This window comes from Patiria miniata, unplaced genomic scaffold, assembly GCF_015706575.1.
Source record: "Patiria miniata isolate m_02_andy unplaced genomic scaffold, ASM1570657v1 HiC_scaffold_2, whole genome shotgun sequence".
Classification (NCBI taxonomy): domain Eukaryota; kingdom Metazoa; phylum Echinodermata; class Asteroidea; order Valvatida; family Asterinidae; genus Patiria; species Patiria miniata.
Window position 1 is genome coordinate 15074860 of NW_024037058.1, and position 17093 is coordinate 15091952.

The following is a 17093-nucleotide window of genomic DNA, read 5'->3' on the forward strand; positions in this document are numbered from 1 at the left end:
CCCCCCCCCCAAAAAAAAACGAAACAAATTTTTTGTTTTTTTTATGTGACGTGGCACCTGGTTGCATCCATATGGGTACCTGGTTGCACCCCTGTGGTACCTGGTGGCACCCCTTGAGGTACCTTACTACACCCCTGCACTTACCTTAATCATGTTAAAGCAGCCCTCTTGTACCCTGTTTTTCTGAATCAACTCCAGGACTCTCTGCCTTCGTTTCCTGTACCTCTCAGTAGTATTGTGTGGTGGCACTGGGGGGAAATAAAACAGACAATAAATGTATTACAAAGTTCGCTCCATATCAAACCAATGTTACTGCTTACTACTGCGACGCATCATTTTATCCATCATGGACCACATGCACGAACTGTTCCCTAACTCTCCCTTTGCAACTGTTGAGGGGGGTACTTGTGCAGAGTCCTCAGCATGATAGGGCAAGTTCGCGCAAGAACTATTGTTGACCATTGGTTAACCATAGTTTGACTAAAGTTAGCCTGAACTCTGTCTAGTCGACGATTTTTGACTACGCTAGTCGATTACTTGGAACCAGCCTACCGCAGCTGGTTGCGCAACGATTTATAGCTGGTTATCAATAACAATTTCCATAGCATAGTGCAGAGGGACCAACCATCAACAAAAATGGCGGAAAACGAAACTGTGAGCGCTAAATTTAATTTTCATTGCACAGTTTTTCCATGTTAGTTAATACGATTATGTCACTTTATGCCACCATTGTACAATGATATTGGCGATTACGTAAAATGTCCTAAATTATACACAATCACTATTATTTCTGTAGATAAAGAGAAACAACAAGTGTTCAATAATTGTGCGACCACCATTTTGTGACGGCCGTTGACATGACAATAGTTGGACTACAGTTGTTCGCACTTCAACCTCAGTGTGCATGCGTTTATTACGTCACAAACCAACACTATTTAACCACTGGTCCTTGCTTGAACTTGCCCATAGTTAGCCTTAAATCACTGCATCAGCTGGCTACTGTACTAAAAGGTAATATACAACATTTGCAAACATCAACAAACAAAACTACCAAATTACTATGAAATACCTTATTTGACCGTAAGTGAATGATAGTCTCAAACATCTTGTGAAATCACGGCACCTGGGGTGCTGTCATTTTCAAAGAAAGTGGAAGTTTTGTATCGATTTCCGACCATCGCTGGGAAAAAAAACGAAACTTTTTGCAACTACTGCCCCCAATTTCCCAAATTTAGTTAGTCCAAATTTTGTTTGCGATCGGTTGCACATCTGTGAACGGATCCAAGCCAGCTGGTCTGGTTCCCTGACATGACAATTCCCCAACATCTATATATTGCCCCGTTTCATCTGAAGTAGGGTCTGGGAACCTACAACAACAGCATGTTTTCCCTCCAATATCTATGAACACAAAACTTTTAGCAATATTTGCCATAAAATATTAACCCCTAAATCCATCCATTTATAAAAGGAAATGTTGTATATTACATTTAAGGATGCAGTCAGTTTTACAAACGTTTTATGTATACATATCAGATTACTACTAATTTAAAGGATTTTCCAGTATTTTTCCCATGGCTTAAATAGTTCGACATTTGTAACTTTAACAACGGAATGCATAGTTCTTATAAGATAATTTCAGGTTAGTTTGTATACCTTTCGTCTCTGAAGTTGATGCCGTGGCTTGAGTTTCACTATTAGCATCTTTCTTTGGAGTTGATTTCGTTACCTTGTCAACGGTTTGAAATCTAGAAAAAATACAAACAAAACAAAAAACAGATATGAATCTCATGCACAATAAGCACGTTATGGAAAGTCTGCTCCAAGTAGGTAAACTCCCTCCCTCCCACAAAAAAGAGAAACTTATTGAGTCATGTACCATATGGATCTTTCATTAATATACCCATAGAATGTTTGTAAACAGTGCTGCAGCATCTTTCAAAATTTACAAAAGTCATGACAATCTTTTTGCTCAGAACTGCTAAGCACACAAAGTAACTAAGCACTAAAAACAAAATTGCCTGCTTGACAAACTCAAGCTTTTCATGACTTATCATTCACTGTTAATGCAGCAACTAAAATATTGATTGATTGATTGATTGCTGAACATTTATTTCAAAGTTGTTATGTCACTAGAAATATTAAATCGTTATGTTAACATACAATATAAGGTTTATAACTTAGAACAAATGTGGGGATGCTGCGTAGCACTGTAGAGCATGTAAAGCATTAATAGTTAAAGTAAAACAGTGCTCTTCGGATAGTAGATAGTAGGTTTACAACTTTCTACATTGTAAGTTCAGTTACCCCACATGTTACATATACAATTGGACAGATCTTTATCTGCAGAATTCAATGACATAAATATCTCAGTTCTTGAAAAGACAACTTTATGCTTATTTTATGTGATGACAGGTAACATTTAAATGAGACTAATGGTATCCTCTGTCTCGCTAATCTCTATGAGAACGGGCTCCTGCGATCCCACCTCTGCCACCAGTTTGACCCACCTTCGAATTCGCTGTCGTCCCTTATCGGACATGGTGAACTTAATCAAGTTATGCTTCAAGAGGTTTCTGTCTATCAAGCGTCTCATGAAGCGGCCATCCTTCTGAAGGAGGCGGTCAAAGTCCTAGAAATATAAAACAAAAATGATAGTGTGTGGTGCTTGTAGCACGTTCCAACAAATGCAGCTCTCAAAAAGTGCTTGACAATGATAACCCTTGATCAGCAGGCCAAGAGACATGGCCAGAGCCATGGCCAGAGAACAGGCCAAGAGACATGGCCAGTTTGGCTCTGCCTCAAGCGCCTCACAACAGGGGTTGGATGGTGTAAAGCCCTCATGCAGAAGTGGGGGTACAACCATGATGGATCCACCAATTGTGACTGCGGGGAGGCACCCCAAACTATGGAGCACCTCCTAACCTGCCCCCTCCTACCACAGCCCTGCAAGCCAGAAGATCTTAAGGACTTCCACCTGTGTGCCAGAACCTGTGTCATGCAGTGGCTAGGAAAAGTGTAGCGACACGACAACAACAACAACAGGCCAAGAAACCACTCTCCTGCAGCGTATGTTTGTGCCTGCCACTTATTTTGTCTACTGTGCCCAGGTATCCCACTCGACGCCATCAGCCTTTGTTCCTTAATAAGGCTTAAATGTGGCATGACAGATTCAGTCTTTTCTTACTCTATTTTTTGTTTTAATAGGTGTTTTGATGCTCAGTATTGAAATGACGTTGTAGTCTTTTCGCAAACAGTAATCTTCGTTGATTACAATATTCATTTTTTCCCTTAAAAATGTGAGTTATGCTCCTTATGCAAATTGGTTCATGGTCAATTTTTCATGGCAAAAGAAAGGCAATGAATATTATACAAATAATGAATGTTTGTGAGTGCGATGGTAAGAATAATTTCATGAGGTGACAGATTGAATGTTCTATGCCGAGTGGAATAGAACATTCAATCTGTCACCGAATGAAATTATTCTTTCCATCGCACGAACGTAAAACATTCGTTATTTGTTTTATACAACACCTGAATAAATTCTCGTCATTTGATTGGCATAAAATCGTGACAAAAAGTTGTCCAGTTCTGCATCACTGAGTGCTTCAATGGACGTTCCTCCTACGAGTTGTGCAAAGTCTTCCAATCGTCGGACAGCATACTGAATCTGTCTTTTCGTACTGGGAGCGTCTGAGTTAGTTACAAGATCTGTTATTTCTTCATCGGTAAGGAGCATAAACCCTGTACTACAATCGCCTGCCATTTTGTTTGTTTACGCAAAGTAGCTATGTGTATAGCGCCGCCAGTCGAAGGCATTCGTCCTTACTGCGCATGCGCAAAGTGAAACGGTATAACGCATGGGTATAACGCATGGTCGCACCGTGCATTATACTGAATAATAATATGTCACGTGATCTACAATTCACCAATCAGATGACAGGGATTTATTCAGGTGTTGTATAATCTTTTTTAACAAATGTAGCTCGGACGATTATATGGTGAGTTATATTGGCAACTTAGTTTGAGTATATTTTTTGCGGGGGATAACTTTGGGAAAACTCATATAATAGAAAGTTTTGGACATTTTATGCCACCGTAGCGCCAGAATTTGTTTGTAAAATGTCGCCAACATGCAAAGACTAGCGGATGTCTCACACTGCGCATGTGCAGCAAGTGTAGCCCGTAAGTGAATTAAGTGCCTACACACTATAAACATACGTGTGATTTCAGCGCAATCTGGTCTTAACCCTCACAGGTACCAATCTATACTCCAGGGTGGAGAGAGGCAATTGTAGTTAAGTGTCTTGCCCAAGGACACGAGCACCAGGTTCCCTGTCACATTGGTCCAGGGTGCAAGAGGGGACGGAAGCCTCAGATAACTTCTTGCGCCTCAAGATTAATGGGTCCACAGAATCAATCCGTGGGGATTTTCAAATCAAGATCTTGGATTCAGTTCAAGAATCAGCTTCTTCTGAGGTTTCAGAGTTATCTAGAAATCTTGAATGTCCCAAACCAAAATGAAACAATCTATGTTTGTCCCGATGCGATAGGATGGTATTTTCCTGTAACCGATTTCATGACACGGTGCATACCTTGTATCACACGTTCGATTTAAGCAACAATTTGTTGCCGTAGCCCAATAAACTTATCAATTTCATGAAATTTGCAATTTTAAATGATTTAAACATCTTGGAAGGGGATAATAACATCATTTCCAATGGCTATTTGTGTATAATTTAGTCATAAAACTATTGTTGAATCACCTCCTCCAACCATCGACTTTCTTTTAGAATCATGTGGCAACGCAAAAACAAATTTAAACTTTTAAAAACAAATTAAACACAGGTAAAAGACAATTTTTTTTAACAGCAACAGGAAAAATGCCAAACTTTGGACCGTAAATTTATAGAAGGAAGCGTATCAATGCGGCGAGTTAACTTACACTGTAAGTTATTCCTTGCCGTGTGTGCTGCATTCTGTCAATCAAATTGTAGGCTTGGGTCAGGATAGGTAGCTCAGCCACCATCTGAGAAGTCGATGGATCATCTGCTTTCCAAAACAAACAAAAACCATTTTCACATCTTTAAACGCTGCGAAAAGGTTTGCAGAACTGCTAAGGTTGCTCGCATGGAGTCATGAGTGTCAAGTCCAAGCCACGAAGGTTGAGTCCAAATCTCAGTCTGAGTCTTTTGCTGATGTGACTCGATTCGAGTCCAAATCACCAAACTTGCAACTCAAGACAGACTTGAGTCCGGGTCCTAGACTGGAGTCTGGGTCCTAGACTGGAGTCCGGGTCCTAGACTGGAGTCCGGGTCCTAGACTGGAGTCCGGGTCCTAGACTGGAGTCCGGGTCCTAGACTGGAGCCCGACCACAATGACTTGTGCTGGCTTGATTATAACGTTGCCTTGCCTGTCAATTCCTTGCATGGACTGCCGTTTTTGCGGGAACTGAAGAGCCAGCCTACTGTCCACTAACTGACACACTGACAGACTGACCAACTGACCGACTGAGTATTCATATCATTCTAAACCGAGACCTTGGAGCCCAGTTTTCATAGGTAAGCCTCATTTCCCCCTCCCTTTGTATTTTCTCTTTTGCTAAAGGGAATCAATATGTGTTTGACCGGTTTTAAACAAGTCTGGAGTCTGGACGTGGATAATAGAGAGGGTCATTATTCACATCCAGGTTCCTAGCCGGTTCTAAAAGCACTTGTTTAATACCAGTCAAGCACATGTTTATTCTCATTCATAAATACCCGTCGGTCTCAAAGTCAAAACAAGTCAAAAATTATAAATTTTCAACAATTTCATTCCACAGATTTTCTCCTTGTGTGGATGTTGGCATGCAGGTGGCGCATATCCCGCGATGTGGGGCAGAATGCAGCGGTGCCGGAAACAAAGTGTTTAAACCAGTCAGTGTTTTATCAGCCTTTTAAAACCACCCACATGACAGGCTCTCGACTAATAAGAATGCGTATTGTCTTAGGTATTGATGAATATATCACAATGCTCACAGTTGTTGCTTGAATCCTCCTCCGCAGCCTCCTCTTTGTCATCACTCAGTTTCTTAAGGAGCTTCAAGGATTCAATCTACATGGAGAAACACGACAAATTAAACAGGATGTGTTGAAAGAGTTCTCAGTGTATCCTGATGAAGGCTCAAAATCTTTAAAGAGCAAATCATGCGTTTCCAAAATCAAGTCTCCAGTATAGTCTTGATATGTACTTTCCTCAGAGCCGTTCCTGGTATCCTCCGCAGCAAGACTCAAGTCGCTCTGTTCAAAGTCTCGAGTACGGACTAAGCTGCTTAAAGTCTCCAGTTTTAAGGAGGGTTAGGTTGCAATTGTCCTTTCTTCATCTTTAACTTCAAGTGATTTTTTTTAAACTGCACTTTTTTTCGTATTTGATAGAGGATCCCAAAAAATGAAACTTAGACATTTGTGCACTTTCAAGATTCTGCTGGTCCCAGAAGGGAAAGCCTATAGACTAATCCTGTGACAGCCATTTTTTCTGAAGTGGCACAAGGCTCATGCAAGTCACGCTCGGCTTGTACGCACGCATTCCGGGCTCCTTCGACCAATAGGGTTTAATACCAAAATGCACATGCACCCTGTCTTTAAGAATGCGTGCGGCAGGCGCGTGGACGTGATGCCACCTCAAAAATGGCTGCAAAATCATCCTGTTCTTCAAACACCATTCAGCCTCAATCCTCCAAAATCCTCCTGTGCTTCAACACCATTCAACTTCAATCCTCCAAAATTGTAGATTGCATTCATCCTCAATCCTCCAAAATCCTCCCAAACCACCAGGAGGATTCTGGAGGAATGAGGAGGGTTAGGGTTTTAAAGCACAAAACTCTTTTCACTGACCCCGTTGCTACACTTGTCGGAGTGATGGATCACCTGAAGAACGTTCATTTTTTGTAAATGTAGGTACGTCCTCCTAAGGGATCTCCTATGGTGTTCCACTGTACCCTGCAAATTGATAAATGAAAATTATAAAAAAACTAAACATCATCTTTCCATCCGCCCCGTTTTCAATGGAACAATTCCACAAACCGTCTGGCCAACCATCCATTACCGACTGAAAATTTTACCAGCCAGCCCGCTTTACGCCTGGTATGATTTTGGGCCAGTGTTATAGCCCTTCTTACCCGCTACATCTTGCTCCACTATCTCGCAGGCACTTCAAAGACATTCAAATGAATAACTTAACCCTCTTGCTGTTTGAACAGTCACAGACAGTCGAAAAATCAATCCCCTTCACACAGGCTAGTCACCAACATTCATATCATATTTCAAGCAAGCACTGTGACTAGTCAAATTCAGTCAACCAACAAAAGCAGGCACATGGTAGGCACAGCCGGCTTATCCATCACATTCAATCAAAGCTTAGCTCAATCAAGATACACAAACAGTCACAGACAGTCAATCATGCTTTGTGTGGGGCTCAGAGCTCTAGAATTCTAAGCAGATTAATGTCTATGGTGTAAAAAAGCAGAGCAAGCCAGATCATGTCTTTACACAACCAGTGCTGGGATAAAAACATCTTAACTGTTTTTGGTTTGATTGTTTTACAGAACTGAGCGTTGATCATTAGTTCAAAATGCACACAAGATACCATGTAGGGTTTGCAAGAAAACAATACATGGCGGTGACATCTAGGGGGATTGGGGGAAGGAGGAAACAGCAATAAAAAAACCCCACCAAGTTTCAGAATGGTGGCTGGTAACAGACTATTACAGCTGCTAGTTTACAGGCACTATTTGTTTATGTCAAAAAGATAGATGCTTGGACTCTACTGCCCAATTTAAACAAGCAATAATGCCACTGCTAAAACTGACACTGAAGTCATCAACTTCTTGACAAGAGGAAGGCAACTTATTTACAAAAGCTTAGGAAAGTTGGCATGTTGTTTTTACAAGGGTTATTAAAAACGCATTATACTGGCAACTGATATGAATGCATTGTAAATGGAAATTGACAGGTAATGGCATTTTGCAGAAATTAAATTGCGTCGCAAAATGCATCCTGCAATTGGTTTCAAAGTAATATGAACGTGTCGCTCAAGATGACAATATAATATGTCAATCAAAATATACAGAATATCAAAGAGCCAACCAGAGACTGGCCAATCAGCGATGACCTATTGTTATTTACACACTTCCTCGTCATGGGCATGATAAGGACAAGCCACACCCATTTAATTCTTTTCAAGAGATAAAGCCTACGCACAAAAATCTCTGGATGCAGTTTACCACTGCATTTCTACTTATTAAATTCGAACAGCTCAATGCATCACTGTAACATTTTTGTCAAGGATTAGTTCTGCTGGCTGTGTAAGTCATATCCTGCAGTTACAAACTGAACCCGACACGCAAGATGAACATCAACATGAATTCGACAGAAAGTAATGAAGACCTGTCCTCATTCAATGCATCCACGACCCCAACAACTGAAGACAGAATTCAATACAACTTCATCCGATGCATCCTGCTCGTCATAACGACCATCCTACTTCTGACCCTCAACCCGCTGTGTCTTGTGGTCCTGAGGCATGTCCGTAGCATCCAGGAAACAACTAAGATATTCCTCAGATCCATGACGATTGCCGATCTCAGCATGGGACTCTTCCAAGCTCTACCGATGACTGTACTTGCAATTTCCGAGACTGAGCATATTGGCGAGGTGTTTTGCCAAGTGCTGTCATTTGCCGGTGAAATCGTACTCTACAGTCCCCAGATGTCACTCCTGCTGCTGACTGTGGACCGCTACATTTCGGTGGTGTACGCGTTGCGCTACCCATCTCTTGTAACTGTGAAGCGGGCTCGAATTTCAGTCTGTTGTATGTGGGGAATCCTTGTATTGATACCAACTGTACACGGATTAAAATCACATTGGAAAACCATTTACAGCAAACCCATCCAAATGTGTTTATTTTGGTCAGAATCCTCCATGATAATTGTAGCAATAGTCTATTCAACCATAATAGTCAGCACTCTGTTGGTTACTATCATAGCATATGCACGACTGTTCATGATATCACGACACCAAGCAAGAGCCATCCAGGTTGAAAACCAAATCGCTCAACCAGGAAACCCTGCTGCGAGGCCTGACAACAAGGCTCTGAAAACAGTCCTTATTATAGTTTTGACTGCATCTGTTGCCAACCTCTTGCCACTCTGTGCGTTTCTACTCTTACAACACCTATCGGAACACCCAATAGTATTCCTGTTCACCTATGTGCTGCCTGTCCTGACAAACAGTTGGCTTAACACAGTCATCTATTATCTCAGAAACCAAGATTGCCGTCGAGCGACCCATGATTTTCTGATATCGAACTATCGATCCTGTAAACGCTGCCTGCCATTGGTTGCAAACTGAACTGAGGGGCGTTCCAATCACTATTGACAGTTTCTGTAACATCTTTTGGTATAAAAACAAACAAATCTGCTACAGTGGATTAATAATGAGTGAAATTTTATCATGAGTACTTTATCAAGAAGCAGTTCAGTAGAACTTGTATTCATGGAATGGTACAATTGTTTAAAAATATGGATATGTTATTTAGAAAAGAACAAATCTAAAAGAAAATTACTAATTTGAAGAGAATGTTTAAGCATTACTTGTACAAAAACGACCTTCATGTGAACAACTTTGTCTCAATTGTACACAATTGCTTGTAAAAAGTATACTTTTTTTAACTTCATGACTGTAATGTAGGATTTCTAAAACAACTGTCCATGTCCACGTCTGTAAATTGGACATTGTCGTAACTTCACACACGTTCCGTCGTGGTGCAGAAGTCACAATTTTGCTACTCTTGTGACTGTCAATTTTTGAGCACTGATTGATGCTTATTGTATGAATATCATCGCAGTTACACTGTATATTGCTGATACTGTTGTATATTGCTGATACTGTTGTACATTTCTGATGTTGTTGTGTATTCGTAATGTTGTTGCACATTTATTTTTGTGTGGTGTACTGCTGATGCATGAAGTTGCGCATTGCTGCTACGAGCACTAGGTTAGGGTTGTATTCCATGTAAGAAAGGACCCAGATAATAACACAGCCACTCAACTTCAAGTCCACTTACTGAACATTTATTGATTATTACTGAATAAATTATGTTGCTTGCGCTGACGATTCTGCTGTAAAGTTGTCTTTGTTGCAGGTTTTATGTGTTATTAGCAGGGAGTTGACAATCAGTCAAAAATGGACCTGCACCCTTAGCTTTGACGTTGCTCTGAGAGGTTTCTCATCTACATGTAGGTATTAAGAAACATGGTTTGAGAAGATTGTCTCCACCCTAATGAAGGTGTCAAACATATAAATCCAAACAGACTTACCAGTAGGTTGGGCCCGGAGATGCCCCACCACTAAAGGACAGGAATTCAATTTTTTCCCCTTGGAAAATTGCTATGTGACCAGGTGAAAGCAATTGAGAGCATTGATCATATGTTCAAAATGCACAAAAGAAAACCATATAGGGTTTGCAAAAAAACAATGCATAGCAATGACATCAAAGGGAAGGGGTCCAGCAATGAAATCAACATTTTCAGAATGGTGCTAACAGACTATTTAACAGACTATTTTTCCGCAGTTAGATTACAGGCGTTATTTGCTAACTAATGGAATGTGATTCTTGTTCGAACATCCGGTAACCGAACAGAGATTGTTCCTGCACATCAAACAAAAACACTCGATGTTTGTGGACAAACACATGACTGATTCGGCATTATTATTTGTTGTTGTATTTTTAAGTCATAGCATAGACTGATAGGACAGATATGTGCAGTAAAAAGTTGCATAGTGATCAGCGCAAATAGTTCAGGAGATATGAAGTTACTACAATTTTCATCTATAACACATCCTGGCCTAGGTACATAACACCTTTCAGCCCAATCAGACCTATCATCCTAATTATAAGCCTTCAAAATATGCACGTTTAATATGACGTCACATGTCACGTGATGACGTCATCGTGATGTCACTACAATTTTCACCTATACCACATCCCAGTCTAGGTACATACCAACTTTCAACCCAATCGGACCTGTAGTTATGTAGATATGCCTTTAAAATATGCACATTTAATGTGATGTCATGTGACTCATGATGACGCCATCGTGATGCCACTACAATTTTCATCTATAATACATCCCGGTCTAGGTACCGGTACATACCAACTTTCATCTCAATCGGCCTTGTAGTTCTGTAGATAAAGGCCTTCAAAATATGCACATTAAATGTGACGTCATGGCTCAATTGATGACGTCATGATGACATCATTGTTCGGCACACATATATTTAGATGCTGGTCCAAGTGTGTGTCTAGTTTAAAGTCATCGGTTAGTTTTAATGCCAAAAAAATAGTGCCTTCCACGATGAAAACATGTACAGATGCTATGGGGAAACAGCCAATAAATAAATAAAAACTAGACTTTGAGCTTGATGTTTTCCCAGTCAGGAGTCTCCAATTTTAAATAGCAATAACGCTGCTGCTTATCTGACAATCAAGTCATCCACTTCTTGACATGAGGCCAGTTATTTAAGGTACCGGTAGGCATAAGCAACAGTTGAGGACAAGTTGGCTTGTTGTTTTAAAAAGGGTTATTAAGGCCAAAAAAAAAATAAGTCGGTCTCTGGTCAGTGCGCGCGTCGATTTTAATCATGCGCGTCAATCTTTTTTTTCCCCAAAATGTTCCCCGGTAGCTCCAACAGCGCCCTCTATTGCCGCACCTCCTCAAGTTTTTTTTACCAAAGAGCACCAAGGAATGGGAAATTGCACCACGGCAAATAATCGAGAGCATCAAGGTAAATTATGAAGGACACCCATGTACATGAGGACATCAAAAAGCAAAATAGTACCCCACCTTGTCTGTACAATCCAAGCTTGAAAAAAAAAAAAAACAAAGCCGCGTCGCCGCGTCAATTCTGGAACTTTGGTCTGACCAGAGACCGAATATTTTTTTGGGGGGGCCTAAAAACAGATTAAACATGTTAAACTGGCAAAGTTAATTACATTGCATTGTAAATGGAAATTGGCAGGTAATGGCATTTTGCAGGAAATTAACTGTAGCGCAAAATGCGTTCCACGGTTGCTTTAAATGTAATATCGACGTGCCACTCACTATGGCAATATTATATGCCAATCAAAAAAAGAAAGAAAGATAATCAAGGAACCAACCAGAGACTGGCCAATCAGCGCTGACCTATGGTTATTTACACACTTCCTCATCCTGTGCATGAGAAGGACAAGCCGCACCCATTTAATTCTTTTCAAGAGATGAAGCCTACGTACAAAAATCTCTGGATGCAGTTTACCACTCACTTACAATCTGTGATGTTTTTCCCACTACATTTATTCTTATTACGTTCAAACTACTCTATGCATTAATGAAAGATTTCTGTCAAATATCAGTTCTGCTGTCTGTGTAATTCATACCCTGGAGTTAAATAAAAATTCCTACTAACGGATTGAACCTGACCAAACAACATGAACATCCACATGAATTCAACAGGAAGTAGTGAAGACCTGTCTTCATTCAATGCATCCACGACCCCAACAACTCAGGACAGAATTGAGTACAACTTCATCCGATGCATCCTGCTCGTCATAACGACCATCCTACTTCTGACCCTCAACCCGCTGTGTCTTGTGGTCCTGAGGCATGTCCGTAGCATCCAGGAAACAACCAAGATATTCCTCAGATCCATGACGATTGCCGATCTCGGGGTGGGACTCTTCCGAGCTCTACCGATGACTGTACTTGCAATTTCCGAGACTGAGCATATTGGCGAGGCATTTTGCAAAGTGCTGTCATTTACCGACAGCATATTAATCTACAGTCCCCAGACGTCACTCCTGCTGCTGACTGTGGACCGCTACATTTCGGTGGTGTACGTGTTGCGCTACCCATCTCTTGTAACTGTGAAGCGGGCTCGAATTTCAGTCTGTTGTATGTGGGGAACCCTTGCATTGATGATAACTGTATACGGATTAGCATCACATTGGAAAACCATTTACAGCAAACCCATCCACATGTGTTTATTTCGGTCAGAATCCTGCACGATAATTGTAACAATAGTCTATTCAACCATAATAGTCAGCACTCTGTTGGTTACTATCATAGCATATGCACGACTGTTCATGATATCACGACACCAAGCAAGAGCCATCCAGGTTGAAAACCAAATCGCTCAACCAGGAAACCCTGCTGCGAGGCCTGACAACAAGGCTCTGAAAACAGTCCTTATTATAGTTTTGACTGCATCTGTTGCCAACCTCTTGCCACTCTGTGCGTTTCTACTCTTACAACCCCTATCGGTACACCCAATAGTATTCCTGTTCACCTATGTGCTGCCTGTCCTGACAAACAGTTGGCTTAACACAGTCATCTATTATCTCAGAAACCAAGATTGCCGTCGAGCGACCCATGATTTTCTGATATCGAACTATCGATCCTGTAAACGCTGCCTGCCATTGGTTGCAAACTGAACTGAGGGGCGTTCCAATCACTATTGACAGTTTCTGTAACATCTTTTGGTATAAAAACAAACAAATCTGCTACAGTGGATTAATAATGAGTGAAATTTTATCATGAGTACTTTATCAAGAAGCAGTTCAGTAGAACTTGTATTCATGGAATGGTACAATTGTTTAAAAATATGGATATGTTATTTAGAAAAGAACAAATCTAAAAGAAAATTAATAATTTGAAGAGAATGTTTAAGCATTACTTGTACAAAAACGACTTTCATGTGAACAACTTTGTCTCAATTGTACACAATTGCTTGTAAAAAGTATACTTTTTTTAACTTCATGACTGTAATGTAGGATTTTTCAAACAATTGTCCATGTCCACATCTGTTAATTGGACCATGTCGTAACATCACACACGTTCCGTCGTGGTGCAGAAGTCACAATTTTGCTACTCTTGTGACTGTCAATTTTTGAGCACTGATTGATGCTTATTGTATGAATATCATCGCAGTTACACGAAGTTCGCCAAAACATCCACAACTGATACCGGTATGTTCCGGTCATTACTGAGTCATGTCATCACAATGTCAACCCGTGTGAAGCCTAAGGTGTGTGCACAGGCTTGTTGTATACTGATGCTGTACATTGCTGATGCACATACATTACTGATGCTGATGATGTTGTAGTTTGCTGATGCTGTTGTAGTTTGCTGATGCTGTTGTACATTGCTGATGCTGTTGTACATTGCTGATGTTGTTGTGCAATCCTAATGCTGTTGTACATTGCTGATACCATTTTGTACATTTCTGATGCTGCTGTACATTCAGAGATGCCACAGGGTCTGCTTAAAAAAAGGGAACTTTTTTTTTTGAGCACTGATTTTTGAGCACTGATTTTTGTTAAAAAGCTACTCCGAACACAAAGTCCCCATTGTCATCTTTCTCCTGTAGCCAAGCCTATGTCCATTTATTTTGTATTTTTGCTTCTATGGCCTTTAAGCTGTCGGTTCGTTCTCTATTTCTAGTTTTTCTTTGATGGCCGGAAAAACCGGAATTTTATGAGAATTTTAGAAAACCGGAATCCTGGCCAAAAAAACCCGGAAAAGTGGCATCTCTGTATATTCCTGATGCTTTTGTACATTGCTGATGCTGTTGCACATTGATGATGCTGTTGCTTATTGCTGACGCTGTTGTACATTGCTGATGATGTTGTGCATTCATAATATTGTTGTTCATTGCTGATGTTGTTGTATATTGCTGATACTGTTGTATATTGCTGATACTGTTGTACATTTCTGATGTTGTTGTGCATTCGTAATGTTGTTGCACATTAATTTTTGTGTAGTGTACTGCTGATGCATGAAGTTGCGCATTGCTGCTACGAGCACTAGGTTAGGGTTGTATTCCATGTAAGAAAGAACCCAGATAATAACACAGCCACTCAACTTCAAGTCCACTTACTGTACATTTATTGATTATTACTGAATAAATTATGTTGCTTGCGCTGACGATTCTGCTGTAAAGTTGTCTTTGTTGCAGGTTTTATGTGTTATTAGCAGGGAGTTGACAATCAGTCAAAAGTGGACCTGCACCCTTAGCTTTGAGGTTGCTCTGAGAGGTTTCTCATCTAGGTATTAAGAAACATGGTTTGAGAAGATTGTCTCCACCGTTATGCAGGTGTCAAACATATAAATCCCAACAGACTTACCGGTAGGTTGGGCCCGGAGATGCCCCACCACTAAAGGACAGGAATTCAATTTTTTTCCCTTGGAAAATTGGTATGTGACCAGGTGAAAGCAATTGAAAGCATTGATCATATGTTCAAAATGCACACAAAAAAACATATAGGGTTTGCAAGAAAACAATGCATAGCAATGACATCAAGGGGGAAGGGGGGGGGTCCAGCAATGAAATTAACATTTTCAGAATGGTGCTAACAGACTATTTAACAGACTATTTTTCCGCAGTTAGATTACAGGCGTTATTTGCTAACTCGTGGAAAGTGATTCTTGTTCGAACATCCGGTAACCGAACAGAGATTGTTCCTGCACATCAAACAAAAACACTCGATGTTTGTGGACAAACACATGACGGATTCGGCATTATTATTTGTTGTTGTATTTTTATGTCATAGCATAGACTGATAGGACAGATATGTGCAGTAAAAAGTTGCATAGTGATCAGCGCAAATAGTTCAGGAGCTATGAAGTTACTACAATTTTCATCTATAACACATCCCGGCCTAGGTACATAACGACTTTCAACCCAATCAGACCTATCGTCCTAATTATAAGCCTTCAAAATACAATGTATGCACGTTTAATATGACGTCACATGTCACGTGATGACGTCATCGTGATGTCACTACAATTTTCGCCTATAACACATCCCAGTCTAGGTACATACCAACTTTCAACCCAATCGGACCTGTAGTTATGTAGATATGCCTTTAAAATATGCACATTTAATGTGATGTCATGTGACTCATGATGACGCCATCGTGATACCACTACAATTTTCATCTATAATACATCCCGGTCTAGATACCGGTACATACCAACTTTCATCTCAATCGGCCTTGTAGTTCTGTAGATAAAGGCCTTCAAAATATGCACATTAAATGTGACGTCATGGCTCACTTGATGACGTCATGATGACATCATTGTTCGGCACACATATATTTAGATGCTGGTCCAAGTGTGTGTCTAGTTTAAAGTCATCGGTTAGTTTTTAATGCCAAAAAAAAAGTGCCTTCCACGATGAAAACATGTACTTATGCTATGGGGAAACAGCCAATAAATAAATAAAAACTAGACTTTGAGCTTGATGTTTTCCCAGTCAGGAGTCTCCAATTTTAAATAGCAATAATGCTGCTGCTTATCTGACAATCAAGTCATCCACTTCTTGACATGAGGCCAGTTATTGAAGGTACCGGTAGGCATAAGCAACAGTTGAGGACAAGTTGGCTTGTTGTTTTAAAAAGGGTTATTAAGGCAAAAAAAAAAAAATAAGTCGGTCTCTGGTCAGTGCGCGCGTCGATTTTAATCATGCGCGTCAATCTTTTTTTTCCCCGAAATGTTCCCCGGTAGCTCCAACAGCGCCCTCTATTGCCGCACCTCCTCAATAATTTTTACCAAAGAGCACCAAGGAATGGGAAATTGCACCACGGCAAATGATCGAGAGCACCAAGGCAAATTATGAAGGACACCAATGTACATGAGGACACCAAAAAGCAAAATAGTACCCCACCTTGTCTGTACAATCCAAGCTTGAAGAAAAAAAGAAAAAAAGCAAAAAAAAAAAAAAAGCCGCGTCGCCGCGTCAATTCTGGAACTTTGGTCTGACCAGAGACCGAATATTTTTTTTTTTGGCCTAAAAACAGATTAAACATGTTAAACTGGCAAAGTTAATTACATTGCATTGTAAATGGAAATTGGCATGTAATGGCATTTTGCAGGAAATTAACTGTAGCGCAAAATGCGTTTCACGGTTGCTTTAAATGTAATATCGACGTGCCACTCACTATGGCAATATTATATGCCAATCAAAAAAAGAAAGAAAGATAATCAAGGAGCCAACCAGAGACTGGCCAATCAGCGCTGACCT

At 40.4% G+C, this 17093-nt stretch overlaps 3 protein-coding genes across 4 annotated transcripts in view; 2 read left to right on the forward strand and 1 right to left on the reverse strand.

Annotated features, from left to right (window-relative positions):
- Positions 1-6969, reverse strand: part of LOC119726641 (general transcription factor 3C polypeptide 1-like) — a 37096-nt gene extending 30127 nt beyond the window's left edge. For both annotated transcript variants that reach the window (XM_038198397.1, XM_038198398.1), the window contains exons 1-6: positions 6870-6969; positions 6015-6090; positions 4943-5046; positions 2508-2629; positions 1654-1745; positions 145-248 (exon numbers count right to left, since the gene is read on the reverse strand). In XM_038198397.1, coding sequence (XP_038054325.1) covers positions 145-248; positions 1654-1745; positions 2508-2629; positions 4943-5046; positions 6015-6090; positions 6870-6917 — 546 coding nt within the window. In that variant the 5' untranslated portion in view covers positions 6918-6969. The remainder of the gene's footprint in view (positions 1-144; positions 249-1653; positions 1746-2507; positions 2630-4942; positions 5047-6014; positions 6091-6869) is intronic.
- Positions 6970-8381: 1412 nt separating this feature from the next.
- Positions 8382-9333, forward strand: LOC119726396 (beta-1 adrenergic receptor-like). Its single transcript, XM_038198050.1, has 2 exons — positions 8382-8844; positions 9266-9333. The coding sequence occupies exons 1-2, from the start codon at positions 8382-8384 to the stop codon at positions 9331-9333; spliced, it is 531 nt and encodes a 176-aa protein (XP_038053978.1).
- A 3168-nt stretch (positions 9334-12501) lies between these two features.
- LOC119726397 (C-X-C chemokine receptor type 2-like) lies at positions 12502-13394 on the forward strand. Its single transcript, XM_038198051.1, has 2 exons — positions 12502-12930; positions 13386-13394. Exons 1-2 carry the CDS (start codon positions 12502-12504, stop codon positions 13392-13394), a joined length of 438 nt encoding a protein of 145 aa, XP_038053979.1.
- Positions 13395-17093: the final 3699 nt, after the last annotated feature.

Coding starts and splice junctions, on each gene's coding strand:
- LOC119726396 (XM_038198050.1), top strand. CDS start 8,382: ATGAACATCAACATGAATTCGACAGAAAGTAATGAAGACCTGTCCTCA. Junction 8,845..9,265: donor GGCTCGAATTTCAGTCTGTT/GTATGTGGGGAA, acceptor CCTGACAAACAG/TTGGCTTAACACAGTCATCT.
- LOC119726397 (XM_038198051.1), top strand. CDS start 12,502: ATGAACATCCACATGAATTCAACAGGAAGTAGTGAAGACCTGTCTTCA.